The sequence below is a fragment of the Solenopsis invicta genome, chromosome 15 (genome assembly GCF_016802725.1).
Source record: "Solenopsis invicta isolate M01_SB chromosome 15, UNIL_Sinv_3.0, whole genome shotgun sequence".
Taxonomy (NCBI): domain Eukaryota; kingdom Metazoa; phylum Arthropoda; class Insecta; order Hymenoptera; family Formicidae; genus Solenopsis; species Solenopsis invicta.
Window position 1 is genome coordinate 7,502,667 of NC_052678.1, and position 25,926 is coordinate 7,528,592.

Below are 25,926 nucleotides of genomic sequence, written 5' to 3' on the forward strand. Positions count from 1 at the left end.
AATGTTTATGATGAAATATTAAATATTTATAAAATATTCAATTATTATATTTTCTAAATCTTTTATAAATATTGTGTGCTGTCTGGAAAATGTCGATCCGTTCAGTACAAAAGACATAAAATCGAATATTTAATATTTATTTTTCCGACATTACAGACGGCCGCAAGTATATAATTTCTCTATTAAATAAAAGATAATATTTACAGTTTAACACGATGCAGAATAATTCGAAGTCTGTGTTCAAACTATGAGCGAACTTTTTACCGTGCAGGGACGATTATATTTAGTATAACGGCGACTGTCTCTCCTTACAATTATTTCCTTAACAGCTAATGTACAATATGGATTTACGGATTATCTTAATATATTACATTTTCCATAATATACAATCAGTATCTTCTCTATAACTGTACATTAATATAATTGTACTATAGAGTTCAATAACATATAATTTCAATATTTCTCGAGAATGAATATTGGGATTCCAAAAAATATAAATGAAGCGATTATGATTACACCAACAACAGAGAAAAAATAGATACGTCTTCGTTCTACAGTAATCACACTAACGTCCTAAGTTCGACAACATCTTTGTGTCCTCATATTCTCCAAACGCTACTCGTTAATTTCTATATAACTCGTAAACGCTCATCACAAAACAATTAGTTTTTACATCAATATTTCGAAGACAGATTTACGATGAAGACAGGGCGGCGACTCCGGGTAATACTTTACCCTCCAGGAGTTCCAGACTCGCACCGCCGCCGGTGCTTACGTGGCTAACTTTATCCTCCGTTTTCCACATAGCCGCACACGTCGCTGTGTCCCCGCCGCCGATAATGGTAATCGTTCCCCGAATTGTGGCCTCAACGACGTTGTCCATCAGGCTTTTTGTACCCTTGCTGAAGTTCTCGAATTCAAACACTCCCGCTGGGCCATTCCACACTATGACCTTTGCTCTCTTAATTGGTTCTGTATCAAGAAAATATAATTAATAATACATGCTTTAAATATTTGAAGCATTATTCGTATGTATTCTCTAAAAAATCTTCAATATGTGAATGAAATGCGCTCACCAGCAAACAAATCTCTCGATTTTGGGCCGATGTCGAGACCCATCCAACCATCAGGTATACCATTCTCAATATCTGCAGCGCCCACCGCTGCATTCTCTGCAAATTTATCAGCGGTCACAAAATCCACTGGTAAGTGAATTTGTACATTATTTTTTTTTGCTTTATCTAACAGATCATTCACGATTTTTGCTCCTTCTTCGTCAAACAATGAATTTCCAATCTAGAATCACATAAAGGTAAAAATTGGGGAAAATCTAATTATACTATTGTTTTTCACAATTCTTATCACTTACCTTCATATCTTTAGACACTTTTAAGAATGTGTAAGCCATACCACCTCCAATAATCATTTCATTCACTTTGTCCAAGAGATTATTGATTAACTGGATCTTGTCAGCAATCTTAGCCCCTCCAAGTATAGCCAAAAATGGTCTTTCTGGATTATCTAGAGCCTTTGCAAAATATTCAAGCTCCTTCTTCAACAGAAAACCACTTGCTCTTATATCAAATCCATCTCCCATCATAGAACTATGAGCACGATGAGCAGTTCCAAAGGCATCATTTATGTACACATCTCCTAGCTTTCTCAGAGATGCTCTAAATTCGACAACCTTATCTTTATCAGCTTTAACCTGAAATAAACTAATTATTCTTAAATTCCTTTTACATATTTACACTTGCAGTTTATGTTGAATAAACAAAAGCTCCAATGAAAATATATATGTAAATGTTAAGTACCTTACTTCCATCAGGACCTACTCCTTTACCTTCCTCCTCAATATGAAATCTCAAATTTTCTAATAGAATAATGGTACCAGGCGCTGGATTGGCACAAGCAGTCTCCACCTCGGGTCCAATACAATCGTTCAAAAATAGAATTTCTTTTCCCAGCAGAGTTTTCAGCTCCTCAGCCACAGGCTTCAGTGTATACTTTTCGTCCCTCTTACCGTCCGGTCGGCCCAAATGAGACATCAGCACGACCGATTTGGCCTTCTTGTCGATGGCATACTTTACTGTGTCCAAAGCAGCGACGATTCTCTGATTGTTCGTTATCTTTCCCTCTTTCAGCGGCACGTTAAAGTCGACCCTGTAAAGTCACCTCGTTCAGTTATATTTCCATTACGTTTGGGCGTGCCGTCAATTCCTCACTGCCTTCTTCTTTCAACGCAGTCTCGTCGAAAACCGTACACGTACCGTATGAGTACCCTCTTGTCTGCCAACTCCACCTTGTCAATGCTGAGCTTGTTCAGCGCCATAGCGATGATGCTTCCCTTTGTGACCTGATTTACTGCGATATCCCTGGAGAAGAGGTGAGCACTGCCGGGCGCGACAAGCCTCGCTAACCTTTTACCAACGAGAAACGTAACGTCACTCGGACGACCGCCGCTCGACGAGTACGAGCCGTGATAAGTCGGTGTCCCAAAGTCAAAGCAAGGTCGCCGAGCGTGGCGACCTCCCGTAATTTTCAACAACGCTCGATGCGTTCGACTCAACGGGATCATCGTTCTGCTCGTCGTAAACTGTCGTAAATTCTGAATGAATCGATCTGCGACTTCGCACAATCTTTATATGTTAGATATGCTATAATCTTGCGGAGTTTTTCTTCTGGAGAAAAACATCTTTCAGACGAATCTATTAAAAACAAATTCTTATCGCGAAACGCGCCGGCTTTATCGTTGCAAATAATTTGATTAATTGGTTTGCATATATGCCTATTCTACAATTCTTAACAGTTTATATTTGATTTTTTTTTAAATAAACCATCCATCGATAAGTATATCCAGAGTTAAAGTTAAAAAGTTAAAAAATTAATAACTTTAACTTATTAACTTTCTTCTAAAAGTTAAACATTGTTCTATATAAAAGAAAAAATTATAACAGAAAATATTCCGACATAAAAATAAATTTTGTCATTTCACATTAATTTAATTTACAAAATATTAAATTTATTTGATGATCGTACATTATAATTGTTTTAAGTAATTTACTTTAAAAATTGCTTTTTAATTTAATATAAATAATATTTTTCAAAATTAACTTTTAATTAATATTTAACTGAGTTAATTTTTTATTCATTTCACTTTTAATTCAATTAATTTTTTAAATTATTAATTTTAGCTTTATTTAATTAAAAAAATACATTAGATCGATCCTGGATATATTTAACATTAATCTTAAGTCTTCAACGAAAATTGTACATACCAAATAAAATTGAAAAACTATACAAATACACTCTAAAAGATTATAAATAAAAAGTCACAAAGTTTTAAAGCCAACTTTTATATGTCACATATATGCAATTATTTTTTATGTCATTTATTGCAATTAAAAAATCAAATTATTTGAAAAACTATCATTATTGTTTTTGTTAATATTAAAATTAAAAATGTTAAAAATATAAAATTATTATTATTAATATTAAACTTAAGTTTTGTGTTTATTGTTCACCTAAGTTAAAATGCACGGGCAAACCTTAGGCTAATATTTTATTTGTTATTTGACAAATTTGTCAAGCGTGTTGATTGGTTAAGAGATAGAGGATTTTTACAAATTCGAGAAATTCTCTATTCTGCAGCCAATCAAAACGATTGAAAAATTGGTACGCACGTTAAATGAAACATTGAGAATTGGCCTTTATCACACCTGTTACTCATGAATGGCGCCAATTTCTAAGGTTATCTTCAGGTTATGCTCAGCGATATCACATTGATGATTAAGTAGAAAATATTCATTAGCGGTGAATGACACAGACAAGGAAGAAAGTGTATTCGATGATATATTGGTGTGCTTGGTATCGCGACCTAAAAATATTCTGGAAATACGGAGCAGGATGGAGTCTACCGACATGTATCAAGATGAGAGCGATAACGATGGTATCATTCTTGAAAAGAGATCATATTTTCTTAGAATTTGTTTGTTATATGAATATATTTACATCATTCTACGTGAATATATACGCAGCTTTTTCACTATGTCGGTTGCTTTAAAATCAAATTATTGGATTCAATTTTTTTTTTTTTTACATTAATTCTAAAGTATTTTTGTCGTGGCATTTTGTACAGAATTTCAAGTATTTTCTACAGTTATTCACAAATGACTTATGAATCAAACTGCAAGAATTAGTTCATGTAAAGACTCAAAACAAGTTAAAGACTTAGAACAAGTTCATTTAAAAACTTTCATTTAATTAGCTATGTAGATAATATATTAATTCTGTCATTCTACATTTAGGTCTAATTAATTAAAAATTATTTTATTTTCTTAATAATATTTTATTTAAAATTTCTATGGTATTTAATGACTTTGTTAATGTAAAATTTCTATGATTTTTCTTTTGTATTTCTTTTAAGAGTTTTTTTATAGTAAATTTAAATGGAGCAATAATTTATTGTCAAATATAATAACATATTAATGTCGTTTATTTTTGTTTTTTCTGTAATAAAATTTACAAATTTAATAATAGTACATATTCTGTATTATTTCAGCAAAAGACTCTGCAAATCTCATGATGTCGATCCCAATAGTGAACGAACTATTTGATGTGCATTGCAAAGTTGGAAAAGGTGCATTTAGCACTGTCTATATGGCTACTTTAAAGTCTTCCGACAAACGCAAGAAATTTGCATTGAAACAATTGATTCCCACCTGCCATCCCGACAGAATTAAACGTGAATTGCAATACTTGCAACAGATAGGGTATGTCGAGCAATTTTTAAAAGGAAGGGTATTTGAAGCGGCTCCTAGAAGATCGCTCAATAATATTATCTCTTATAATATATCTCTAGACAATACAAAGCACACTCATTATAGTCTCCAGATAATTAATATTTTACAATGTTCAAATGTTGTACAATAATATTAACAATATTGAGTTTAGAAGGCATTTTTGAGAAAATATATTGTTGTTTTATACAACTTAGTTATTAAAACATTATTAAATCTTTTAGAGGGACAGATTACATTGTTGGATTGGAATTATGTTTGAGGCACCATAGTTCAGTAGTATTTGTAATGCCATATATGAGGCATGATAAGTTCTCAGTAAGTTTGCAATTTACATTCTAGTTTGTATTTCGCGAAATAGAAAATACTTATGATAATTATGACTAGGAATACGTTCAAGATATGACTGTTGAGGAAACAAAGGATTATATGAGAGCTCTGTTAACAGCTTTACGAAGAGTTCACAAATTTCATATCATACACAGAGACGTAAAACCCAGTAATTTTCTCTACAATCGCACAAATAGAAGGTGAACTTGTACTACAGAGATAAAACACTTTTTTCTATTATCACAAAAAATTACCATCAATTTTTGTGTAGATATTTGTTAGTGGATTTTGGCCTTGCGCAAGAATATCACGTGGAGAAATTACGAGAAAGTACAAGAGAAGTAAACGAGGAGAGCACTGAAGTACATGGTGTAAAGCGGAAAAGATCTAATGAAGTAGAGTAACATTTTATGAGTAATTATGTGTTAAAGTGATTAGATGATTTATATATTGTAATTTGTTCCAGAATAACATGAGCCTCCAACCTGATTTTCTTGCTAAGAAAAATGTAAATAGAAAATGTCATTGTTTTGGGAAACCTAAAATATGCACGATATGCTTAAAAGAACCATATCAAGTGGCATCTCGTGCGGGCACGCCTGGGTTTCGTGCTCCAGAGGTTTTATTGAAACATGTTTTACAAACGTCAGGTATTGAAAAAAATTCTTATAACGTGGGAAATATTTTTATACTTCTAGAGATTTTAAAAGAAAATTTTCAGCAATTGATATCTGGGCTTGCGGTGTAATAATGTTATGCATACTCAGTGGTTCACAACCGTTTTTTCGTTCACCTGACGACTGCACAGCTTTAGCAGAAATTACAACGATATTTGGCTCTAGAGAAGTACAAAAATGTGCACAGAAACTAGGTATTTCAATAAATATAGCGATTATGGCAAATTATTTAAGTTTTTGTGTTTTTTGTTTCATTAATTTCTAATAATTTTTTGACATTATGTTTATTATTATTTTTTCGTTTTGTTTGATTCAGGTAAAAAAGTTATTTTTAGTGAAAATTTGCCAAGCATGGACATTATATCACTGTGCTTAAAATTGAAACAAAGAAACAAAAAAAATAGGATGTACGATACAGAGAATAGTATAAATAAGGTATATCTCATTTGTATTTGTTTTTTTTTTTTAAATTTAATGAAACAATATTGCAGGAGAAAATAGATATAATCATTAACTGAATTTTTGAATTTAGCCAAATCCTCATGACTAATATTATTTCATTTTGTTGCCAGATAGAATTGCCTTTACCGCGAAAATAAAATCTTTTTGTGTCTCATTATCCTTTCTATTGCTTCAATAATGTATAATGTCTTTATCCTGCGATAAGGTCTAAAAATTATTATAAAACTTTAAGGTACCGCCAGATATCGAATATCCCAAGGAAGCGTACCATCTTTTGACGAAACTTCTAGATCTAGATTACAAGACACGTATTACTGCAGAGCAAGCATTGGCTCATCCTTTTTTGAGTTTGTGATATTGGTGCATATATGTTAATATACGCGTTCTAAAACTTGAGAATAACTTTTTTGTAATTGTTATTATTTCGTTAAAATGTCAGTTTTAGTTTATTATGTTTGTTGTTTTGAATTGCAGGTTAAGATAAATTTTTGTATTTAAATAAATTGTTAAAATATAAGGATTTTCTTAGACTGAAAAAAAAACAATTTATAATATATACATTTTTCGAGATTTATATATATGTACTAATGAATGTTAAAATTAGGAAAGTCTTAATCTTGAAAAATGATGATCTCTATTGCCAGCTCTTTGTATATTTTGTATATTTATGATTCATTGTTTAAATAAATTTATTTAAAATTCATTGTTTTTGGAGTTTTGATATATTTAATTTTTATAAAAGACTTGTGATTTTATAAGTTTTTGTGATTGTTAAATAACTTTTGCTGCACGATATCTATAAATAAATATATTTATAATAAGTAATGTTATAAATATAAATATATGTAACATGGTATTTAAATATACTGTTATACTAATAGATAATGATTTTATATCCCAGTTGTAATTTCATGATGTTAAATATATTTATAACTAATTTAACAAAATATATTTTATATAATACATATCTCCGTGCATGTTATTTTATACAATAATTTAATGTTTCATCAAATTTATATAATAAATAACTTGTATATATTCTACACGGAGATTTTATATTTAAAGATATAAACATGAATATAATTACACCTATATAACTACATAATAACAAAATTGCAGAAATTTAATTATTTTATTTTATTATTTAACGGGATTCTAAATAAAACCTCCGAAAGCGCGTTACCCGCGACTGTTGGCACACCTGACGAAGGGAGCGGCGAGCGCGCGTACATAACATACATACACGAATATGTAAACTTCAAATCGTTCCTAACTATTTTCGCACGACCGATTTATTCGTCTCATCGCACTGTACTGACGATAATTTATGTGAACGCAATGGGGACGAGGCGTGAATATCGAATTGTAAAGGCGAATACAAGTACAAATTGACTCACCGTTCACTGCTGGTCGCACTGTCCAGCTCCGTTTTGGCGGCAGCTCTCGAACGTTCTTTGATCCAAGATCCTCCTCACGACGATCCTCCTCCTCTCGATTCATACTTGATACACATAACTCTTCGTTTTCGACATTTTCGGTATTCACACGTGTCGAAAACTCGGGATACGAGGCAACGGAGAAGATGCGAAACACGATTGAACGCGACACGACTTCGCACCATGCCCGTATCCGACACGACGAATGTTGGCGAACGCCCGACACTTCACTTCGTTTTCGATAATCCACGGCACTTTCGAAACACTCGCTCGCGTCAAGAACTCGTACGGGACGACGAGGATGCGAGTTGAAATGCGCCACGACACGCCGCGACCTTCCGCCGTCTTGCCCTGCCTAACCGACCGACTACTGCCACTGCGTAGCGGCGTGACTGGCGCGTGGTCGCGCCTGCGCGCCGCGCCGCGCCGCTGCGCCACTGTCGTCGCCGCTACGCAGTAGCAGCAGTCGGTCGGTTAGGGAGCACAGCGGAAGATCGCGGCGCGTCGCGGCGCATTTCAACTCGCATCCTCGTCGTCCCGTACAAGTTTTTGACGCGAGCGAGTGTTTCGAGAATGCCGTGAAGTGTCGACAGTGAAGTCGTGGCGGACGACTAAAGATATGTATTGCCACTGAGTGTCGGGCGTTCGTGTAAATAATCGTGTCGGATACGATGCATGATGCGAAGTCGTGTCGTGTTCAATCGTGTTTCGCATCTTCTCCGTTGCCTCGTATTACGAGTTTCAGTCTGTTTGGGGTCGTCTATAAGGTCGGACGTTGTCGCCCGTTACCGTCATATTTTTACATCTGTCGATTGCATCGCAATCGGCCGCCGGGACTACTGTCGTTCCGTACTTTGAATCCCCGGAGAGTTACATTGAACCTTTGAGTATGGTTGTATCGTCTCCGCGATATAATAGAGGCGCAAACCATTTATTGACTGAACCGAACTGAAGGAGTGTTTTGAGAATACCGAAAACGAAGAATCGCGCGTTCGTGCCAAGTGTGAATCAAGAGGAGGAGGAGGAGAAAGAGAGGATCGTCGCGAGGAGGATCATTTTGGACGGGCTTGAACGTTCGAGAGCTGCGGCCGAAACGGAGCTGGATGGAGGAGTGACCAGCAGCGAACGGTGAGTCAATTTATTTGATCTACTATTTATTTGCCTCCCGTTTCAATGTTCGCGCCTGGTCTCGATTAATCGTTCGCGCTCGTATAAATTGCGTCGAAAGTCAATGAGTCGCACGAAAGCTGTTAAGATAAAAAAAAAAATTTTAAGTTAGTGTTCACACGTTTGGCGCTTTCTTCGTCAGGTGTGCCAACAATTGCGAGTGACGTGCTTTCCATCTAACCTGTATGTACAATTGGTATCGTAGTGTATGTCCACGTCGTAGAGATGGCGTCTCAAAAAATTATACTAAAATTTAAATCATGGTAAAATAAAAAAAAAATTCTTTTAATTATGGGTATGGCCAGTCTCAGATTTCTTTTTTTTTTTCGATTTGCTCGTAAAATCTATTTTATCCAAGTTTTAGGTAAGGTAGATAAAAGGATTTTGTGATCTCAAACTAATTCGAAAATTAATTTATTCTCTAATACAATTAGTATTTAGGATTTCAGTATTTTCTTAAGGCACTTAATTTGAAGTATGAGGAAGATATACAATTTCTCACTTTTATCTACGATTTAACGTTATAAAAATGTTCAAATACAATTTCTTTATTCAACGTTGTCTGTATTATCAGCGTTTTGTAACGATTGATCATCCTCGACATTTTTCTTGATTAGTTTCCATTTTGCAGCAGCTTCTAAAGCAGTGGACGCCAATTCCTTGATTTTCTGATTTTCCACAGTATCGTTTTTGCTCAATGCCATCAGTAATTCCATTATATCCGTTTCGATGAGTTTCGCAGCAACGTCTTTTGTGCTTCTTATCATATTCAGCACAATTACAACACCCCTATGTTGCAATTCGCTGTTTGGATTAGCGAGTAAAAAGTGTAGAGATTCCAACCAATCTTTTGAGTCGAAAATCTTCTCGCAAGCCTTTACACTGCGTGGTGTCAGCATCGCTAGACCACCAGCTGCTGCCATGCAAGTAACTTCATCCTCATCCTGGCATAATATCACGAGATACTTGACTCGATCGTTTTCCTGCTCGAAATAATGAATCACTTCATCACTCATTATCAAATTATTTATAACTTCCGTGGCCGCTCGTTTCAACATGTAATGATCCTCGTACATGTAGGCCTCGATCTTCTGGAATCCTCCCTCCTTCAATATACGATTCCGCACGCTATCGTTGACACCAGCTAGATTGCATAAAGCCATTAGAGCCTCGAAATTCTCGAGCGCGGAACACTCTGGGTTTAAGAGATTTATGAACGGCCGAACAACTTCCATGATCCTCTGACCAGGAAACGCGACTTCCGGATTTATCGTGATGGTCAGACGAGCCAGAGCTTGCGAAGCTTGCTTTTTTCCCTTATCCGTACCGTCCAGTGCTAAGGGTAGCAACGCCTTCGCGCCACCTTGTTGAACGATCATTCCTCTCACTTCTTGTTGGCTACATATCGCATTAAAAACGCGGGCTATCAATTCTTTGCTGTTCTGACTGTCCGTTTTGGCAAGACTCACCAAAGCGCTAGTCACATCAGCCTTGGCCAACGCGCACAGTCTTTTATTCACGAAGTCAACGTCGTCCAGTTCGTGTTCCTGGGGAATATGATGTTTCGCAAATTTGGCTAATTCTATCATCTCGGGTATGAGTTCCTGTTTGTCATAAGCATTGCACAGATTTACTAACGTCGTGACTACGCCATAGAGAATCGATTGATCACCAGTCTTGGCGAGCTCAATCATCGCCTGCACAGCTTGCTGATCCTCGATCAATTTCTCTTTGACTTCAGCGTCGAAAGTGAGATACGACAGACCTTCCACAGCCCATTTCCTCATATCTTTGTCTTTTTTGGTCAAGAACCGTCTGCAAGCCTCGGCCAATTTTTTCGTTGCTCCCTCTGCAAACGGTTTGACAGTCGCGTCCGTGCCTCCGGAACTGCCCAACTTGCACAAACCCACTAACGCTCGAACTCGAATCGAATCATCCTTAGATTGATATAATTTCTTCAATATATTTACACCTTGATTTATGATCGCATTGGCTTTGTCTTTTTTGGTCGCAGCGGCAACGATACATTCGCATGCTACTTTTTGTTGCAATACATCATCTGTTCCCGCCATAACGAGAATCATTTCTAGAATCCCTTCTTTAGCCACAACTGCATTTCCAACGTCTAACGGGCCCAATAATAAGGTTGTTATCGCAACTACTACACGTACCTATAAAGTATTCAATTAATAATTTATGATTCAAGAAACAATCACACATTTTATTATTTGAAAAACTAAAATAGGCAGTATTAGTTTTGCTAAATTTTGATTAAAAATAGAAGAAATCTTTGATGAATTAAGTCTCAGAAAATAAAATAGAAAACAAAATAATATTCTTTTTAATCAATTTTGATTGAATTTTATTATAATAGTATTTCAATTTATAAAATTTATAAAAATGTTGACAATTAAAGAAATAATCTTCAATATCTTTGCTTTAAAAAGTAGACTTTAAATTGTTCAAAGAAGCAGTTAAAGAGATATTTAGTTTCTTTTATTTTAAAATAATTCGAATGATTAAAGAAAATTTTAAATTTCAAAATTTATACCTTAGATTCTATGTCAGGCGAAAGCAATTTATCTTTAATAAATTCATCAATGGCGTTGCTAAATTTTTCCTTAGCAGCATCATAGTACATGTTCTCATATATTTTAGCCAAGCACACACTGGTTATAGTTCGCGTGGAAGACGTGATGTCCATCGAGGATTCGTATTTGTATTCCTCCATTTCACTGGCCACCTCCATTAATCTCTGTAAACCGCGAAGCTCGACGAATCGTTCGGCCCAGTCTAACGCGGTATAGTGAATGTTACGCATAGTAATTTCTATTATCGCGTCTCTCGCAAGGCCTGTTATCGTTCTATTTGTTATACTGTACAGCAAACATGACAAAATCGTATCTATTTCCTTCTTATGCGCCTCGCACAAAGCCTTATCAGGTTTCGAATCAGGCTTATTATCCATACCACTGTAAGCGTTCAATATATTCTGAAACCGAAATATATAATGAATTCTTAGTTATGTACCTATGATAATTACATATATTTTATGTAATATTTACTTGTAAACAATATTGAGACGCATTGACTCTCTCTGTAGATGTGCTGTTCATCATTTCCAAACACCAAGGCAAACCGAGGTCTTTTATAATGGACTCGGTGCGACTGATATTATTTTTACATAATTCGCCTATAATACGAATTGCGCTACATATCACTTCATCGTTTTTTTCAACTTTTACAAGCTGCGCTATTTTGGGTATAGCTTGTCCTTTGAAGATCTCCTCAGCGCCAGCTCTTTCACGTGCGAGCACAAGCAAATTATTCATAGCAGTTTCACGTTTCTCCTTATCTGTGTTTACATTAAATGCCAAATCTAACATTTGTGATACCTAAAGCAAAATTAAGCACATACTTTAACACAATGATTTATAGTATAAAAATATGGATCAACTGTGAAAGATCACATTTGTATAATGTTTATCCATACAAGATATGTAGACTATTAATTGATAATAATTAATAATTGTACAGTAAACAAAATGAAAACTTATATTTGTTAAATTATATGTGATATTGTGAATAAAGCAAAAAATGTGTTACAATTTTTATATTAGCTAATCTATCATATCATGCGCTATGTTGATAAATTTTGTAATTGTGTTGAAATATTAACCTTGGTACTAATACGTGAATTTTCCTTGTGGCGTTCTTGTACAATTTCATGTAAGCGCATTGCTATGGGCTGAATAACTTTGTTATTAGGATCGCATAAAATAATGTTTCTTGCATCCCGATACGCTTCCTCGAATCTTTCTAATGCCTCCAGTGCTTGACATCTACGAAATAATGCCTTGGGATCATTACAACATATCTTCAGTGCATCATCACAGTCTTTGACCACTTTCTCGTAATCGCGTAGTTTCAAATAAGCAGCAGCTCGATTTTTGTAGTACACTGCTTTTTCTGCATTATCTTCATTCACCAGTTTCAATGCGGTTGTGTAGTGACTCAAGGCTTCTGACCAATTGCCTTTATTAAACTCTTCATTACCTTTCTCTTTCCACTCCTGTGCAATCGTCTTCATGATGGATTAATTCTCTACAACAAAAAAAATATATACTACTTTGACATAGAATGCTTTTTGTGCATCTGTGTACATTTTAATGTATTATTTTAAAAGTGACAAATATAAAAGGTGCAATGATTACTAAGTATAAATTATGAGTACCAATCCTGGTTGCAAAAAATTTGTAAACTTTTACACCAATTTAAAAAATGCTACAAAAATCTACAAAAGAATGCCTTTGAATTAAAACACCTATGTTAATTTTAATAATTAAATATACATTTCTGTGAAAAAATAAATAATAATTTTTACAAAGTTCTATTTTTAGTAAAGCTTTGTATTTAATCACAGAAATTTTTTTCACCGGTGTAAGCAATTTAGAAATATGTAGAATATTGTATTTTGTTATAGTATGATATAGTTACATCAAGAAATCACAAATCCCAAAAATCACAAAAACGAAATGCATTTTGTACACTACAAAAACATAAAGATTTACAAATATTTAGAAATGTCCTATTTTTAGCATTTTCATATAGAATTTTCTAGAATTATTTTCTACCGGGGAAGCTCTATATCATTCTGACATCATTTTGATGTTGATAAATAATGGTATCAGCTTGCTAACTGGGAATGAAACATTAAGGATTAAGGGACAAAAGTATGTGTAAAGTACAACAATAATAATTTCTCATTTGAAATAAATTGTAATTGTTACAATTTTTATGTTAAAAAACTAATGTTAAATATTGAAAAATAATGGAAACAAATTCCAATTTAAATGCCTCACCTGAAATGAGCTTCCAAGTAACAGAGAACGATTTGATTTCCTCAAGTTATGACGCTGCAATTTAAAACAGTAGTCTGCAGTTCAATTCGTGTTTAGAATGATCCGGAATTGCTTGTGCTTCGTCGTATTATAGAAAGCGTGGAACTGTCTAGAGGGTTTATTTTTGGCGAAACGTCTTCGACATAAATAGAAGCATTGAGTTAAATATAGGCACACCAACGCCTCTAATCTGTTGACTATAATTCAATTATCATCGATCGCGAAAATTCGAATTTGGGTCAGCAGCCTATTATTATTTATATTTAATTTATGTATGTACAAATAATTTAATTCATTTTAACGCAAAACACGCAATTTTGCGAGACGGGCATCATTATGAGATGAGTAATTTAGTTTCATTTTTTTTTTTAGGAATGTCCTGACGAAGCTGGAAAAAGCATGCGGTTTATTCGAAGCGCGAGAAATTTATTTGCACGAACATCAACCTTATTCGATTCACATTTTCACGGACAAAAATAAAAAATTCCCACGTTTGAGGTTATATCATTTCTAACATCTTTCGCGAGCGCCGCGGCCGATGCGGCGTAAAATCGAGAGCATCGAGAGTCGACTCCAGTCGATACTTCGAGACTCGCAAACGTTCGAGATTGCGATTCTCGAAAGTTAACAGCCATTCTTGCGGAACGTGCGCCAAAGCCGGCAAAGTGTTTCGAATCGTGCTGTGTGCCGCGTCTCTCCCGCGTTCATCGCCGCGCGTAGGTGAGTCGTCGTAAAAATTCGAATGTTTCGATGCGTTTCACGATTTCCCTTGGATGCCAAGCATCACGCGTGATTGTTTTTGCACGCCGTGATTGTAGTTACGAATGCCGACATGATTCGCGAAATTCGTTTTCGTGCGTCGGTGGTTGTTCCTCGCACTGGGCAGCTTCTTCCAGCCTGTTTCGTGCCATTTTTCCATCGAGTAGCATCGGTACATGTCAAAAAGATGCCCAATTAAGAATGCCAGGTACGTACTTGCATGCGCGCTATAATGATCTCATATTGACAGTATTAGCGATTATATTTTGAACAGTGACAGAAATCGGGCGCGCAAAAGGCCGCTAGCCAAGCGCATGACCGCCATGTTTTCGAGCATTTTGGACGTAACGAGAGAATTTTTTTCAAGTCACTGAACATTTCTATTTCTTAAAATTTTCGTACTGGATAAGTAATCTATATTTGAAATAATTAAAAATGGTTGTTATCAATATTATGTTTAAATAAACTGCATTTTCTGTGGCTTCGAGAGAGAACATTTATCAAAATTACGTTAAATAATAATGTTAGATATTAATTTTTTCTATAACAAATAATTTTAATAAATTATTTATTAAAATTGAAAATATTGAGTTGTTGCATAAGTTCGTTTGGTTTTTTTAACTTTTTTTCAATGAAACATACATTTTCATTGTTTCATTACAAAAAAAAAAAAAATTTATGGTATTAAGTTTATACAGGTATTACATGAGCTAATTGTTCATATTTTTTTGCAAAGCTCTAATTTTTCAATTTTTTCCATACAATTACAAATTTCCACAAAATATTGAATGGAATACGAATTTTACTTCACATTTTTTGATTCTTATCGCAAAGCAGATTTTCTTTGCCGATCGGTATTCTCGGCAATTATCTACCGAGTCCGTCGGTAACCTGCTCGCGATGACACGCGTACGTTCGTTTTCGATAGCGTCTTCCCGGTGTCGCTTCTGATTGTGTTTTTCAAAACGTGGTGTTGAATTGAACATTTTGAAACTAACGCTCGTATATACGCACTGGAGTCGGACTGAAAAAAGAAAAAGAAGCATTGGAAGATTCCGTGCGCCCGACCGGGTGGCGTGCATGCAAAATCGTATGTACAAAATGGGCGAGTATTCGAATATATATTCCTTCCACGACAAGACCCTCGCCGAGAGACTGGAGGAGTACACCAACATACTGTCCACGCCAGGGAGGATAGTACCCGCGTCGACTATCCGGACGGAATGGGTCTGCGACGTGGAGCTCGTCATTGAACCGGTCGGCTGGCAAGCGTTGTGGAAAATATCGCGTGCTACGTGCGAGAATTATAGTATCCGTTACCCGACGATCGTCCTGGTGGAGGTGCTGGGGATGGACTACCCCACGTTGAATGCCCTGGTGAAGATCACGGCTGTTCAGGATGACATACACCTGCCCAAGAAGCACGAAGTGCCGCTGATCGAGCTGTATCCCACCATCGACCAGACGAATCACAGCTTGGACATAGTGGGCACTGCGCATTGCGTGGACAGACTGCGGTTTTTTTACAATTACCTGTGGATGCCATGGGACGAGGACGAGGATGATAATATCGATTGGGTGGAACAGCATCTGGAGCGTAGAATCAGACTATTCTTTGATATGAATAATGGAGCTATCAGTAAAGACACATGTGACATTATTAGATCGCTAATCAGTGAGGGAAGAGAAGTACAGAAGAAGATTTCAACATATGAAGCCTTGCTGCCTGAAGACTTCCATGAAGACAATGTGCCTGAAGAATTGGCACAGGAAACCTGTGCCTTGATGAAGCTTCACTTTCGACTTCAGCAGATTAAAGCTGAAATGGATCTGTTGGAGAATCCTTCATTAAGAGGATTGCTTGGGAAAAATCAGGCGTATAATAGAAGAAAAAAGTGCAGCAATAATGAAAATAGGAAAAACATGTATTACTTTGTGTGGTTGGGTGGTGTTGTCAAAGAATTGCAAGAACTTTCTAGTAAAATTCAAACAATGTTACCTGAGGATACACCTATAAAGTAGGTTTTGTCAAGTTAAAAAATTTGAGAGAGTTGAAATGAATCATTAGTTTCTTTACATTGTTTATATTTCAGAATCTGTGGATACCTGGATGATGTCATGGATACATTTGAAACTGGTGATACCATTTTGCTAGGTGAAGGAAATCACACGATCAAAGATTCTAGTGGGTTAGAAGAAGGAGGTGCAATTATAGGAATCTCTAACACAGAAAAGACAATAATTTCATCTCCTGATCCAAATATATCGTCATCTCTGTTTGATTTATCTGGCAATGAGGTATTGTACGCCTCGGCAGTAAATTTTTCATTATTTTTGTTTACTTTCACTTATTGATTTTGTGATTTATTTTGTGAAACCCAACAGATATTGTTGAAGAATATCTGCATTGACTTGGGAGCACTTCAGGCAGGCATAATTGCCAGAAAGGACTGTACTGTACTTATAACTGGTTCCAGAATACGTGTTTCTAATGTCACTGTAAATACTGCTAAATGGGGTGCGGTTGTTATGCCGGGAGCTAAATTAGTACTCGAGAATGTAATTTTCCAAGGATTAGGGACTGCTATCATTATTTATGGAACTGGTGAAGTTGTTATGAATGATTGCCACTTTGAAAACTGTTGTGAGGGCATACTGGTAATGTTCGCGTTAATTTTGATCGCCCATGTTGCTTCTTGATATATTTGTAATAAATGCATATTGTTCTTTTCAGCTCAATGATAATGCACGTTTTACCGCGACCAAATGTTCTTTCGAGTATATTCAAAACGGACGTGCCATAGTGATGGAAACTGAAAAAGTAACTCGTTCGAAAAATGTAGAAGTGGGAAGCGAATTGAGCCCTGTGTCTCTTAAAAACGTCTCTGTAAACGAATGTAAATTTTCTAATAATGATGACAAAGGGAGTATCATGTTAAGACCTAAAGACACTGCCGCTCTTGTGCATAGAGACGTTAATGACGTGGTAGAAGAGTCAAATGCAAAAGAAGAAGTTATGGAATTATGAGTTTCACATTATCATACTATCATAAATTCTTCTTAGACTCATTTTTTTGATACAAAATGCAAGCTTATTGGTATATTTGTAAAAAGAAATTTTATAAACTTTTGAATATTTTTCTACGGAAATATAACTAGTTAAAGAAAATTATTGTAAATGAATAATTTTGCGTCTTGTCCCAAAATTTCATGAAAATTAATTTTTAAATTTAATAAAAGTTGAATTTTTTAAAAAATTTTATTTTAAGTTTCACTTATTAGATGTTACATTTATTAGATTTTACATATAAGATATAAATAATTATATTATGTGTACAATGTTAAACTAGGTAATATACTATTATCTATGTAATTCTTGGAAAGTTTAGTTTTCAGAAATAATGGAAATTTATATTTAGTTTTTAAATTTTTACTATATATTTTTTTACTATATATTATATTTTATTATATATGTTGTTTTAATCAATGTTAGTTGTATATTAGCAATCTTGTAATTTTATGTTTTTCTGTGGTATGTTATATAAATTATAATTTACTTTGCGTTATCTACGTAAAAAGATTCGTGTAAATATAACATAAATGATACAAATAATTCATGTAGATGTAATCTAAAAATTTACTGCACAATCCTGCTAATTAGATCTTGTGCATAATGAAGGGTTGTTAGATATTAGGAATAAGAATTAGAATTTTAGAATCAGAATTTTTTTCAGTGCATATTGAATGTAATACATAATGGATATTAATAAGATAACGCGTCAATGTGTTATATGAAACACAACGTAACTTATTATTTATTTTTAGTTTATTGAAGAAATTAATTCTAAAATTCCAAAGTTGTGGATAAATTAAACATTTTTGTAACTAAATCAAGTTAAAATTAAATGACACAGAATTAATTTAGCTACGTTAAAAATTACTTGAACAAAAAACTAAATCAGTTAAAGTTACGTTAAAATTGTTTCAAATTAAATTGAAAGTTATTTAGAAAAGTAATTATTTATATAAAATTAAAAAGTCAATTTTTAAGGTCAAATTATTTAAATAATTATAACAAGATCATTAAATTAAATATTTTATTTATAAATGAAGTTTACATGAAATAACAGAAATATTGATTTTTTTTGTGCCGGAATGTATTTTTCTTTAAAAAAATTTTTATATAAATTTGTAGCTTGAAAAAAAAGTTGAGTTAATTTGTTCCAAAAATAATTAATAAAACTTAAAACAACCCTTTAATTTTGTTATTTAATTTTTTAGTTACTACCCAACCCTGTAAAACTCTAATTCCTAATATTAATATTCCCTCATTGTGCGCTGGGCCTTGGTTTAACCGATCGATATTTTTTAACTGAATGTCGATAATGTATGTATGTAACTTTTCATACGCTACAAGTGCTGTAACTTGTTTTTCTCAATAGATGTCGCCATTATGAAAAGTCGGCTCCAGTGCTCGTGGTTTTCGCGGAGTGTGCGGCGCGTTGAAACACATCGGATTTTATATATTAAACATATATGATCACTTTGAAATTACAAATTTTGACAAGAGTAATATCAACTTGTCGCTATCATAATAGAGCATCCGCGTTAACGTGCTCGCACCTGTTCGTTTCGAGGCGGAATTTCGCAGTGGTTCGCGCGTGCTCCGATTTGTACCATAACCTCGTCCGCAGGTCGTCGAGTCGGGCAACTCACTCTCGCGTTGACAAACGTGAGTACCTTCCATCGTCACCACCGACGAAATCGCTTTCGAATTGCTTCGACGTAATGTATCACATGTTCGCCCGAGTCTCACGAGAGCTCTGGGACCACGGTGGATGCAGCCTCGAGTTCGGCGGGGCATGCGGATGGATTCGGTGTCGCATGCGCGCCCTGACGAAGAAAAAGGGTTTCGCGGGCACAATGCGATTCGTAACTCTCGCGCACCGTTTTCTCAACCCGGTCCGTCTTCAATTACAAGCCTTACCGCGAATGCATCTTTTTTCCCTTCTCCCCTCTCTGTCCTCCCTCCCTTCCATTCGCCATACGTTGCACCGGCCATGTGCTCGCGCGCGTTGACACGTGCATTCCGTGGCACGTATGAATGAAACGTCATTCGCGCCAACGCGCGCCCGAGCGCATCGATCGGCTGGACGCCGATTTTCGGAGTCTTGCTCGTCCCTCGTTAATGATTAATCGCATTTTCCGTCGTCGAGCGAGATAAAACCGCGCCGCGGTCACGCTTTGATATTGAGGAGCGGTGATTAATCGCGGGTGGCGCAGCGACGGACGCGGGGTTGCACGGGACAGAAGGGGGAGAAAGGGGAGCGAGCTGTCGTTGGCATTGCGCTAAACGCGGCCGCGTACTCGTGATGTATCGTGCGGAGCACGGACGGCGATGCATATTCATGGCGTGAGGCCGGGCGACAACGAAAATGACACGGGGGGGTTGAGGGGAGGGGGCTCGTGTTTTGCGCGCCGGCCGAGATTTGGCGCGGCACTGCTACGCGAATTATCCGTTATGATCTTCGACTTCATGGTTCTCCCTGTCTCTCTCTCTCTCTCTCTGTTCCGTGGGGATCTGTCCCTCGGGGAGACAATTTGAAAATAAAGAAAACATTTAATCTGTCATGATGCTCAATTCGCGCGCTTTTTTGTCCTTGACACGTTGAATATGGAGTCCGATTAACTTTGCAAAGTTTACTAAAGATAGCACGTCTCCTGCAAAAAGAAGAAGCGTTTTTACAATGCTCTCGTTGTTGAGGAGTCGAAAATTAGATAAGATCTCGCGCAATTCGTCTCTGAGCTTTTCATAAATTAGTTGTATTAAAAGCCCGATCTAGATCAAACAAACAAGTAGGGGAGATTGCGATTTAAAGTAACACCGGTAAGTTGTAACAATTGGGGCATATAGACCGAGACGAATTGGATCAATTTTTCTTCATAATAAAAAACTAATTTTGTTATTAAGTTTTAAATTCTTAATCTTTACATCTTTGGCTGGAATTTTATATAAAATAATATGTAAAGTGGTATTTTTTATTGCAGAACGAAAAAATCAAGAGAAGGATAATTTTTGGGGACGAAACGGATCAGAAAGTCTAAAAGAAATAAAAATAAATGAATAAACTCTTTGAAAGAGTCTATTATTCTACACACTTAACACGCAAAATTAGAATCGTGATTTTATATGAGAGAAAAAATTTCTTCGAGCACTCACGACCTCTGCTCTTGTATCATCGACTGACACTGAATTACACGCAATACAGAATCGTTGTCTATTGTTTTCTGGAGAGGGAGCGCGCGGAAGTAACTAGCATGATTAAACGTTGCATGAAATAAAAAACCAATGATAACTGTCTCGAAACTTATAATGATCCGATTCGTCTCGGTTTATCCCATGTAAAAAAAAATATTATAAACAAGATATAAAAGTGTAATAAAAAGATAAAAGTTTGTTATGGCGGTCATTGCGAATTTCTATCGCCTTCTTACACTTTTATCTTGTACATAACACTTTTTTATATAAATGTTACAACTTACCAGTGTTACTTTTAACCCCAGTCTCCCTTACGAGCGAATGGGCCACTTGATTTCATGAGTTCAAGAAGGTTTGTTCTTTTTTCACGCCCTTCTCTAAACTTCTCGCATGGTTTCTTTCCTTTTTTTCTCCCCAATGTGAAAGGAAAAAGAGGAAAGATGAACCGTGCAAGAAGTTTCAGTTCTAGAGTATGGAAAAAGGACAAGCTTAATAAATATATCGCGAGTACTCGCAAGCAAAATTATTCATTCGCGTTTGTTTACTTGATCTAAGTTTGATTCACAAACGGAAAGAACAATTTTATTATCTAAAGTTTAACTGGAGACAGATCAGAAAATAATTTTAAGTTGGATTATCAAAATTGTTATGTAAGATATTTAAGTATAATGATAGCTGTAAAAAGTTTTGACATTCTGATAACTAGATTAAACGTCCAATATAAAGTTTTTAATGAGTCAACGTAATTATTTTCAGATATGATTTTCAGCAAAATTGTCCTTTCCGTGCATACTCAAAAGTTTTTCTCTTCAAGCTTTTGGGTTTCGATTATTAATTTTTAGATATCTTTTTAATAGTATGAATTTTGAGATATAGCGCAGAAGGAAAGAGACTTGCAAAAGTTCTTGTAAACTTGTAACTGTTTGCAAATATTTAAACATGTTTATTTTGAAACAATATTTTTTATAATTATTACTACGATAATTTATCTAATTTTAATGAAAATTTTTAGAAGATATTCACAACATTTTGTTTTCTCGTCCGAATTACATTCAAATAAAAATTCCTGTTTTTCGATTTTTCAGGCAAAAAAAGATCTCGAAGAAAGCAAAAAGATTTTGTTTTTAAAACTTTGTTGTTTTTGTAAGAATGAACTTTTCATCTTGATTGTAATTCGGAGAAGTATGCAGTATTAAAAATTTTTTGGAATTTTTTGTTTCTCTGCATCATGGCAATAGTGGCATAGTATTTATTTTTACACATCCACAGATTTGCAAATAATTGCTAAATGTTTGGTAATATTTGCAATATTAAAGAATAAACGTATCAAATTTCTAATTTAGCTTTTATATTTTTTCCATAAAAGAATTTTTAAAAATGGTACAAAATGGTACAAAAATGATACCGAAAGCGAGAATATCCTCTTAATATATTGATATCGTAACGTTGGCCGCTGATCGCTTCGCGACAAGTTAATAGAAACATCGAAAGTGCATGCTAAAAATGTTCGATTTTTTGTTCTTTTATAGTTTTCCGTCGCACGATCGAATTGCTGTGTCGACGAGTCGTGGCGATTATTGGGATCGAGTGGAAGCACACGACACCGTCACCGTTGACGGACACGTCTCACGATATGGTGGAGATGACCGCACCGACACAGTCCGTCGATGGACAAACGCAATTCGGTCACACGCGTCTCCTCGAGCCGTCGGACTGCATTTTCGTCTTCAAGAACACGTTCTCGGATTACGAGGAGCCGCCCTCCGACGAAGAGGTGAGTGCAACATTTGATCGCTTTTCGTACACGCTTCTACATGGACGGTTTGACAAGGTTGCGAAGTGGTACACTTGTGAAAGCCGGTTACGTATTTTTCGTATATTGCCGGGATGTCGCAATATTACTGGAATATTCCCGATCAAATTGTTCCCCGCAAAAAAAGAAGCCGCGTTTCGTATTTCTTTTAAGTTGCAACATATCGCGGGCAGTAACGTGTAATTTATTACGGCGACGTGTAATTTTACAAACGAGCTGGGACATCCCGGTTTGGTTTACCGATTGAAAAATACATTAGTTTGTTTCTGTCATGAACAGCACAGCACGGTTTAAATTGGTCTTGTTAATTATTGAATTGATATCAAAATATTCAATTTATTATTTTATAAGTTGTCCTTTTTATTTTGTCTCGATTATTTTCATGGAAAATGTTCATTATATTTAATTTGTTTTTGTTGTTTTGTGTAAACCAAAATAATTTTATTGTACATAATTTTTTATTGTACATGCATGTGTCATGTCAGAGATAAAAGAATTTCAAAGTGCGTTTTCTCGCAGTCTGTAATAACGAAATAATTGAAAACCGGTTTGTATGTTTGGAATACTCAATCCAATTCCAATTAGATAGACAGCAGTACAGAGAAATCTACGCTGCATATGTTTGCATATTAATCTAATCAGAATCATTAGTATAATGCAAGATTAAATGTTTCTGCACGTTTGAATCTTGCGATGTACAGTGGTATGAATTAGAAAAAAACCTGGACAAAATTTAATTTTCTAATTTTTTGTTAGAAAATTTCAATAAATTTGTTAAATCTAAATATAAAAAATTATAATACTTATTTTCTATTCAAAATTGATTGTTTGATAAATATTATTAAATATAATGATCAAGTTCATAAAAATTTGTAAGTAACCGTAGAATAATGAGGAAATGGATAAAAATGGACATCATGAAATTTTTTTATGCTTGTAGCTGAAAAAAAAATTAGTATCAAATTAATAATTTATTATTTTATGTATAAGCAAGAATAAAAATTTTTCTGGAAGAATTTATAACTTTAAACAGACATAATTTGCTTCATGAAGAAAATTTTTCTTTTTAGCAAATTATGTTTCTTTAAGATTATAAATTCTTTCAAGATTTTGAATTAATTATTGATTTAATATTAATTTTTTTTCTCTGTGATTGCACAAATTTTTCGTGGAAGATTTAACTGCAGAAACTTGCAGTTACAAAAGATACGTCAATTTATTATTTTTTAGTTAGATATATCTTTTGTAACTGCACGTTTCTGCAGTTAAATCTTTCACGAAAAATTAGTGTAATATTTCTGCTACAAGCACAAAAAAGTTTCATGATGTCCATTTACTTATTATTCTACAGTTACAAATTTTCATAAAATTGATCATTATATTTAACAATATATAGCAAATAAACAATAAATTTTGAATAAAAGATAAGTAAGATTATAATATTTTACTTATATTTAAATTTAACAAATTGTAATTTTCCAACTAGAAATAAAAACAAAATGAATTTTGTTCAGGTTTCTTCTAACTTGTACCATTGTGCGACGTTTACTTGATCGAACGCGAATCGGCATGCTGATACGTGATTCAAAAGTTATTCGCAAGAAACGCGAAAATGCGCGATGTTATAACGTATTTAGCAAACAAAGTAGCCCAAGTACGTGTTATCAATTGTCGTGGGACTGAGGAAAGCTTTCGATTGGCTTTCTGGTCGATGTTGGCCGCCGTTACAAAACGAGGAACGATAAAAAAGTACGGGGGACGATTTTAAAGCACGACTTTATGGTCGATCACATGGCGGCGGATTAAATTATTCCGCTCCACATTTTTCTTTCAGTCGCAAGGGATTCTCGTGCGTTCTCTCTCTCTCTCTCTCTCTCTCTCTCTCTCTCTCTCTCTCTCTTTCTCTTTTACGTTTGGATGCAGTAAAGTTCGATACCATGCTACACAAACGCTTTAATACCTGATTGCTTTCCGCTCTGCGTGTGAGACGTCTCGCTTGGGGAGCTTTGATAAAATATATTATTCAAAGGCACCCACGTCGTATAATCGCTCGTTTCTGAAATACTCGTCTCCGGTGTAGGGCACAAAATCGTGGTTGAATTATTACTGCGATAAGTCTCTCTATCGCGGTATATAAATGATTGTCATGTTGTACTACAATGGGATTACCCTGTGAAACAGGATCTCCCATTTTCTCACGTGAAACGGAATGCGATTAGTGTACAATGAAAAAAAATTCATATTTCACGTTAGACAAAAGGGTATGTACGACGGTGTAGAAATTTCATGTATTTAGCATGTGGAAACGAATACATCGCCGTCACTAGAGTAACAGGTCGTTTAAACAATGCCCGCCTGGAAATTTCAATTTTTCTCGAATAGTGCCGACGACGAGGACGACGAGGACGACGCGACGCACGCTTGACACCGGGATCTTATAAATCATTTCGTAACATTGTCGATTATGAGCGATTCGTGCATAATGCATATCCCCCCGTCGGGTCACGATCGCACGATTCTCCCTACATGTATTCGGAATATCTACAGCACCATCTCCCGGGTGGTGTGTCTCTCGGTTACTTGTTAGGTCGCGTGTCGCTCGTTTGCGAGCACCGTCGTGTCGTGGCGCCCGATAGCGCCAAGATAAAACGTTGCAACTGAACGCGTACAATGCTGTGCCGCGCGGCACAGTACTTCCGAAAATATCCTGCTCGAGTTGCGAAGTTGAGCAAAAAACAAAAATAGCCATCTGAGATAGTAGTCGGTGGTTCGTGCGCGTGGAAAATGAGTGCAGGCCCGATAAGAATAGTCGGGCGTTGTGCGAGCAGGTGAAACCGCTCAAGTGCGAGAATATTTATGTGGGTGGACTGGTAACGGGCCACGTGGATGTTAATTAACGTTGCTTAAAGATCTCGTCTTTGTCGACTGACAGTGTCGCAACTACGATGAATGTTTCTTTTCGGGAAATGCGTTGTTTGTCATTGTATTGACAGGTTGATGAGAGAATAATAATATAAGGTACATCGGGGGAAGATGCTAGTTGAGGGAAGAGGCCACATCGATTACAGCATCCATAAATTAACAGTTAACTAATCTGATCGTGCACTAGACTATTAGGAAACTATGAAGGGCAATTCCAGCAGTATTAATAAAAATGGATAGATATTTGTAAGAATAAGTAAAGATAAGTCGTGAAATATGCTCTTTGTTATGTTTAATAACGTAATAGCTAAGTTCTTGGATTGCTGCTTACTTTAAAATCAAGTAACTGTTGCACAGTTTTGAAAGCCATGAAACATATAATGGTTTCACAAAATATAATC

At 35.4% G+C, this 25,926-nt stretch overlaps 5 protein-coding genes across 8 annotated transcripts in view; 3 read left to right on the forward strand and 2 right to left on the reverse strand.

The window, feature by feature from the left end:
- Window positions 1-116: 116 nt before the first annotated feature.
- Window positions 117-8,011, reverse strand: LOC105198397 (phosphoglycerate kinase). Of its 2 annotated transcripts, XM_011165090.3 has the most exons (6): window positions 7,666-8,011; window positions 2,271-2,596; window positions 1,815-2,163; window positions 1,370-1,708; window positions 1,077-1,296; window positions 117-972 (listed from the first exon to the last, which is right to left on the reverse strand). In XM_011165090.3, exons 2-6 carry the CDS (start codon window positions 2,576-2,578, stop codon window positions 695-697), a joined length of 1,494 nt encoding a protein of 497 aa, XP_011163392.2. In that variant the 5' UTR covers window positions 2,579-2,596; window positions 7,666-8,011; the 3' UTR covers window positions 117-694. The 2 variants fall into 2 exon arrangements, with proteins under 2 accessions (XP_011163392.2, XP_039313730.1); XM_039457796.1 differs by lacking the exon at window positions 7,666-8,011 and having other exon boundaries at window positions 2,271-2,614.
- Window positions 3,581-6,970, forward strand: LOC105198396 (cell division cycle 7-related protein kinase). Of its 2 annotated transcripts, XM_011165089.3 has the most exons (9): window positions 3,581-3,949; window positions 4,562-4,772; window positions 5,024-5,117; window positions 5,187-5,329; window positions 5,401-5,524; window positions 5,596-5,779; window positions 5,851-6,000; window positions 6,123-6,241; window positions 6,501-6,623. In XM_011165089.3, exons 1-9 carry the CDS (start codon window positions 3,907-3,909, stop codon window positions 6,621-6,623), a joined length of 1,191 nt encoding a protein of 396 aa, XP_011163391.1. In that variant the 5' UTR covers window positions 3,581-3,906. The 2 variants fall into 2 exon arrangements, with proteins under 2 accessions (XP_011163391.1, XP_025994828.1); XM_026139043.2 differs by lacking the exon at window positions 6,123-6,241 and having other exon boundaries at window positions 3,585-3,949; window positions 6,501-6,970.
- Window positions 8,012-9,268: 1,257 nt separating the features above from the next.
- LOC105198398 (protein unc-45 homolog B) lies at window positions 9,269-14,694 on the reverse strand. Of its 2 annotated transcripts, none has more exons than XM_011165091.3 (5): window positions 13,734-14,687; window positions 12,551-12,975; window positions 11,937-12,266; window positions 11,423-11,863; window positions 9,269-11,042 (listed from the first exon to the last, which is right to left on the reverse strand). In XM_011165091.3, the coding sequence occupies exons 2-5, from the start codon at window positions 12,959-12,961 to the stop codon at window positions 9,420-9,422; spliced, it is 2,805 nt and encodes a 934-aa protein (XP_011163393.1). In that variant the 5' UTR covers window positions 12,962-12,975; window positions 13,734-14,687; the 3' UTR covers window positions 9,269-9,419. The 2 variants fall into 2 exon arrangements, with proteins under 2 accessions (XP_011163393.1, XP_039313875.1); XM_039457941.1 differs by having other exon boundaries at window positions 9,420-11,042; window positions 12,551-12,996; window positions 13,734-14,694.
- Window positions 14,695-15,325: 631 nt separating this feature from the next.
- LOC105198400 (protein nessun dorma) lies at window positions 15,326-17,700 on the forward strand. Its single transcript, XM_011165096.3, has 4 exons — window positions 15,326-16,549; window positions 16,625-16,829; window positions 16,917-17,189; window positions 17,266-17,700. The coding sequence occupies exons 1-4, from the start codon at window positions 15,612-15,614 to the stop codon at window positions 17,557-17,559; spliced, it is 1,710 nt and encodes a 569-aa protein (XP_011163398.1). The 5' UTR covers window positions 15,326-15,611; the 3' UTR covers window positions 17,560-17,700.
- Window positions 17,701-18,907: 1,207 nt separating this feature from the next.
- Window positions 18,908-25,926, forward strand: part of LOC105198399 (RNA pseudouridylate synthase domain-containing protein 2) — a 150,325-nt gene continuing 143,306 nt past the window's right edge. The window contains exons 1-2 of the mRNA XM_011165093.3: window positions 18,908-19,263; window positions 22,320-22,564. Coding sequence (XP_011163395.1) covers window positions 19,068-19,263; window positions 22,320-22,564 — 441 coding nt within the window. The 5' untranslated portion in view covers window positions 18,908-19,067. The remainder of the gene's footprint in view (window positions 19,264-22,319; window positions 22,565-25,926) is intronic.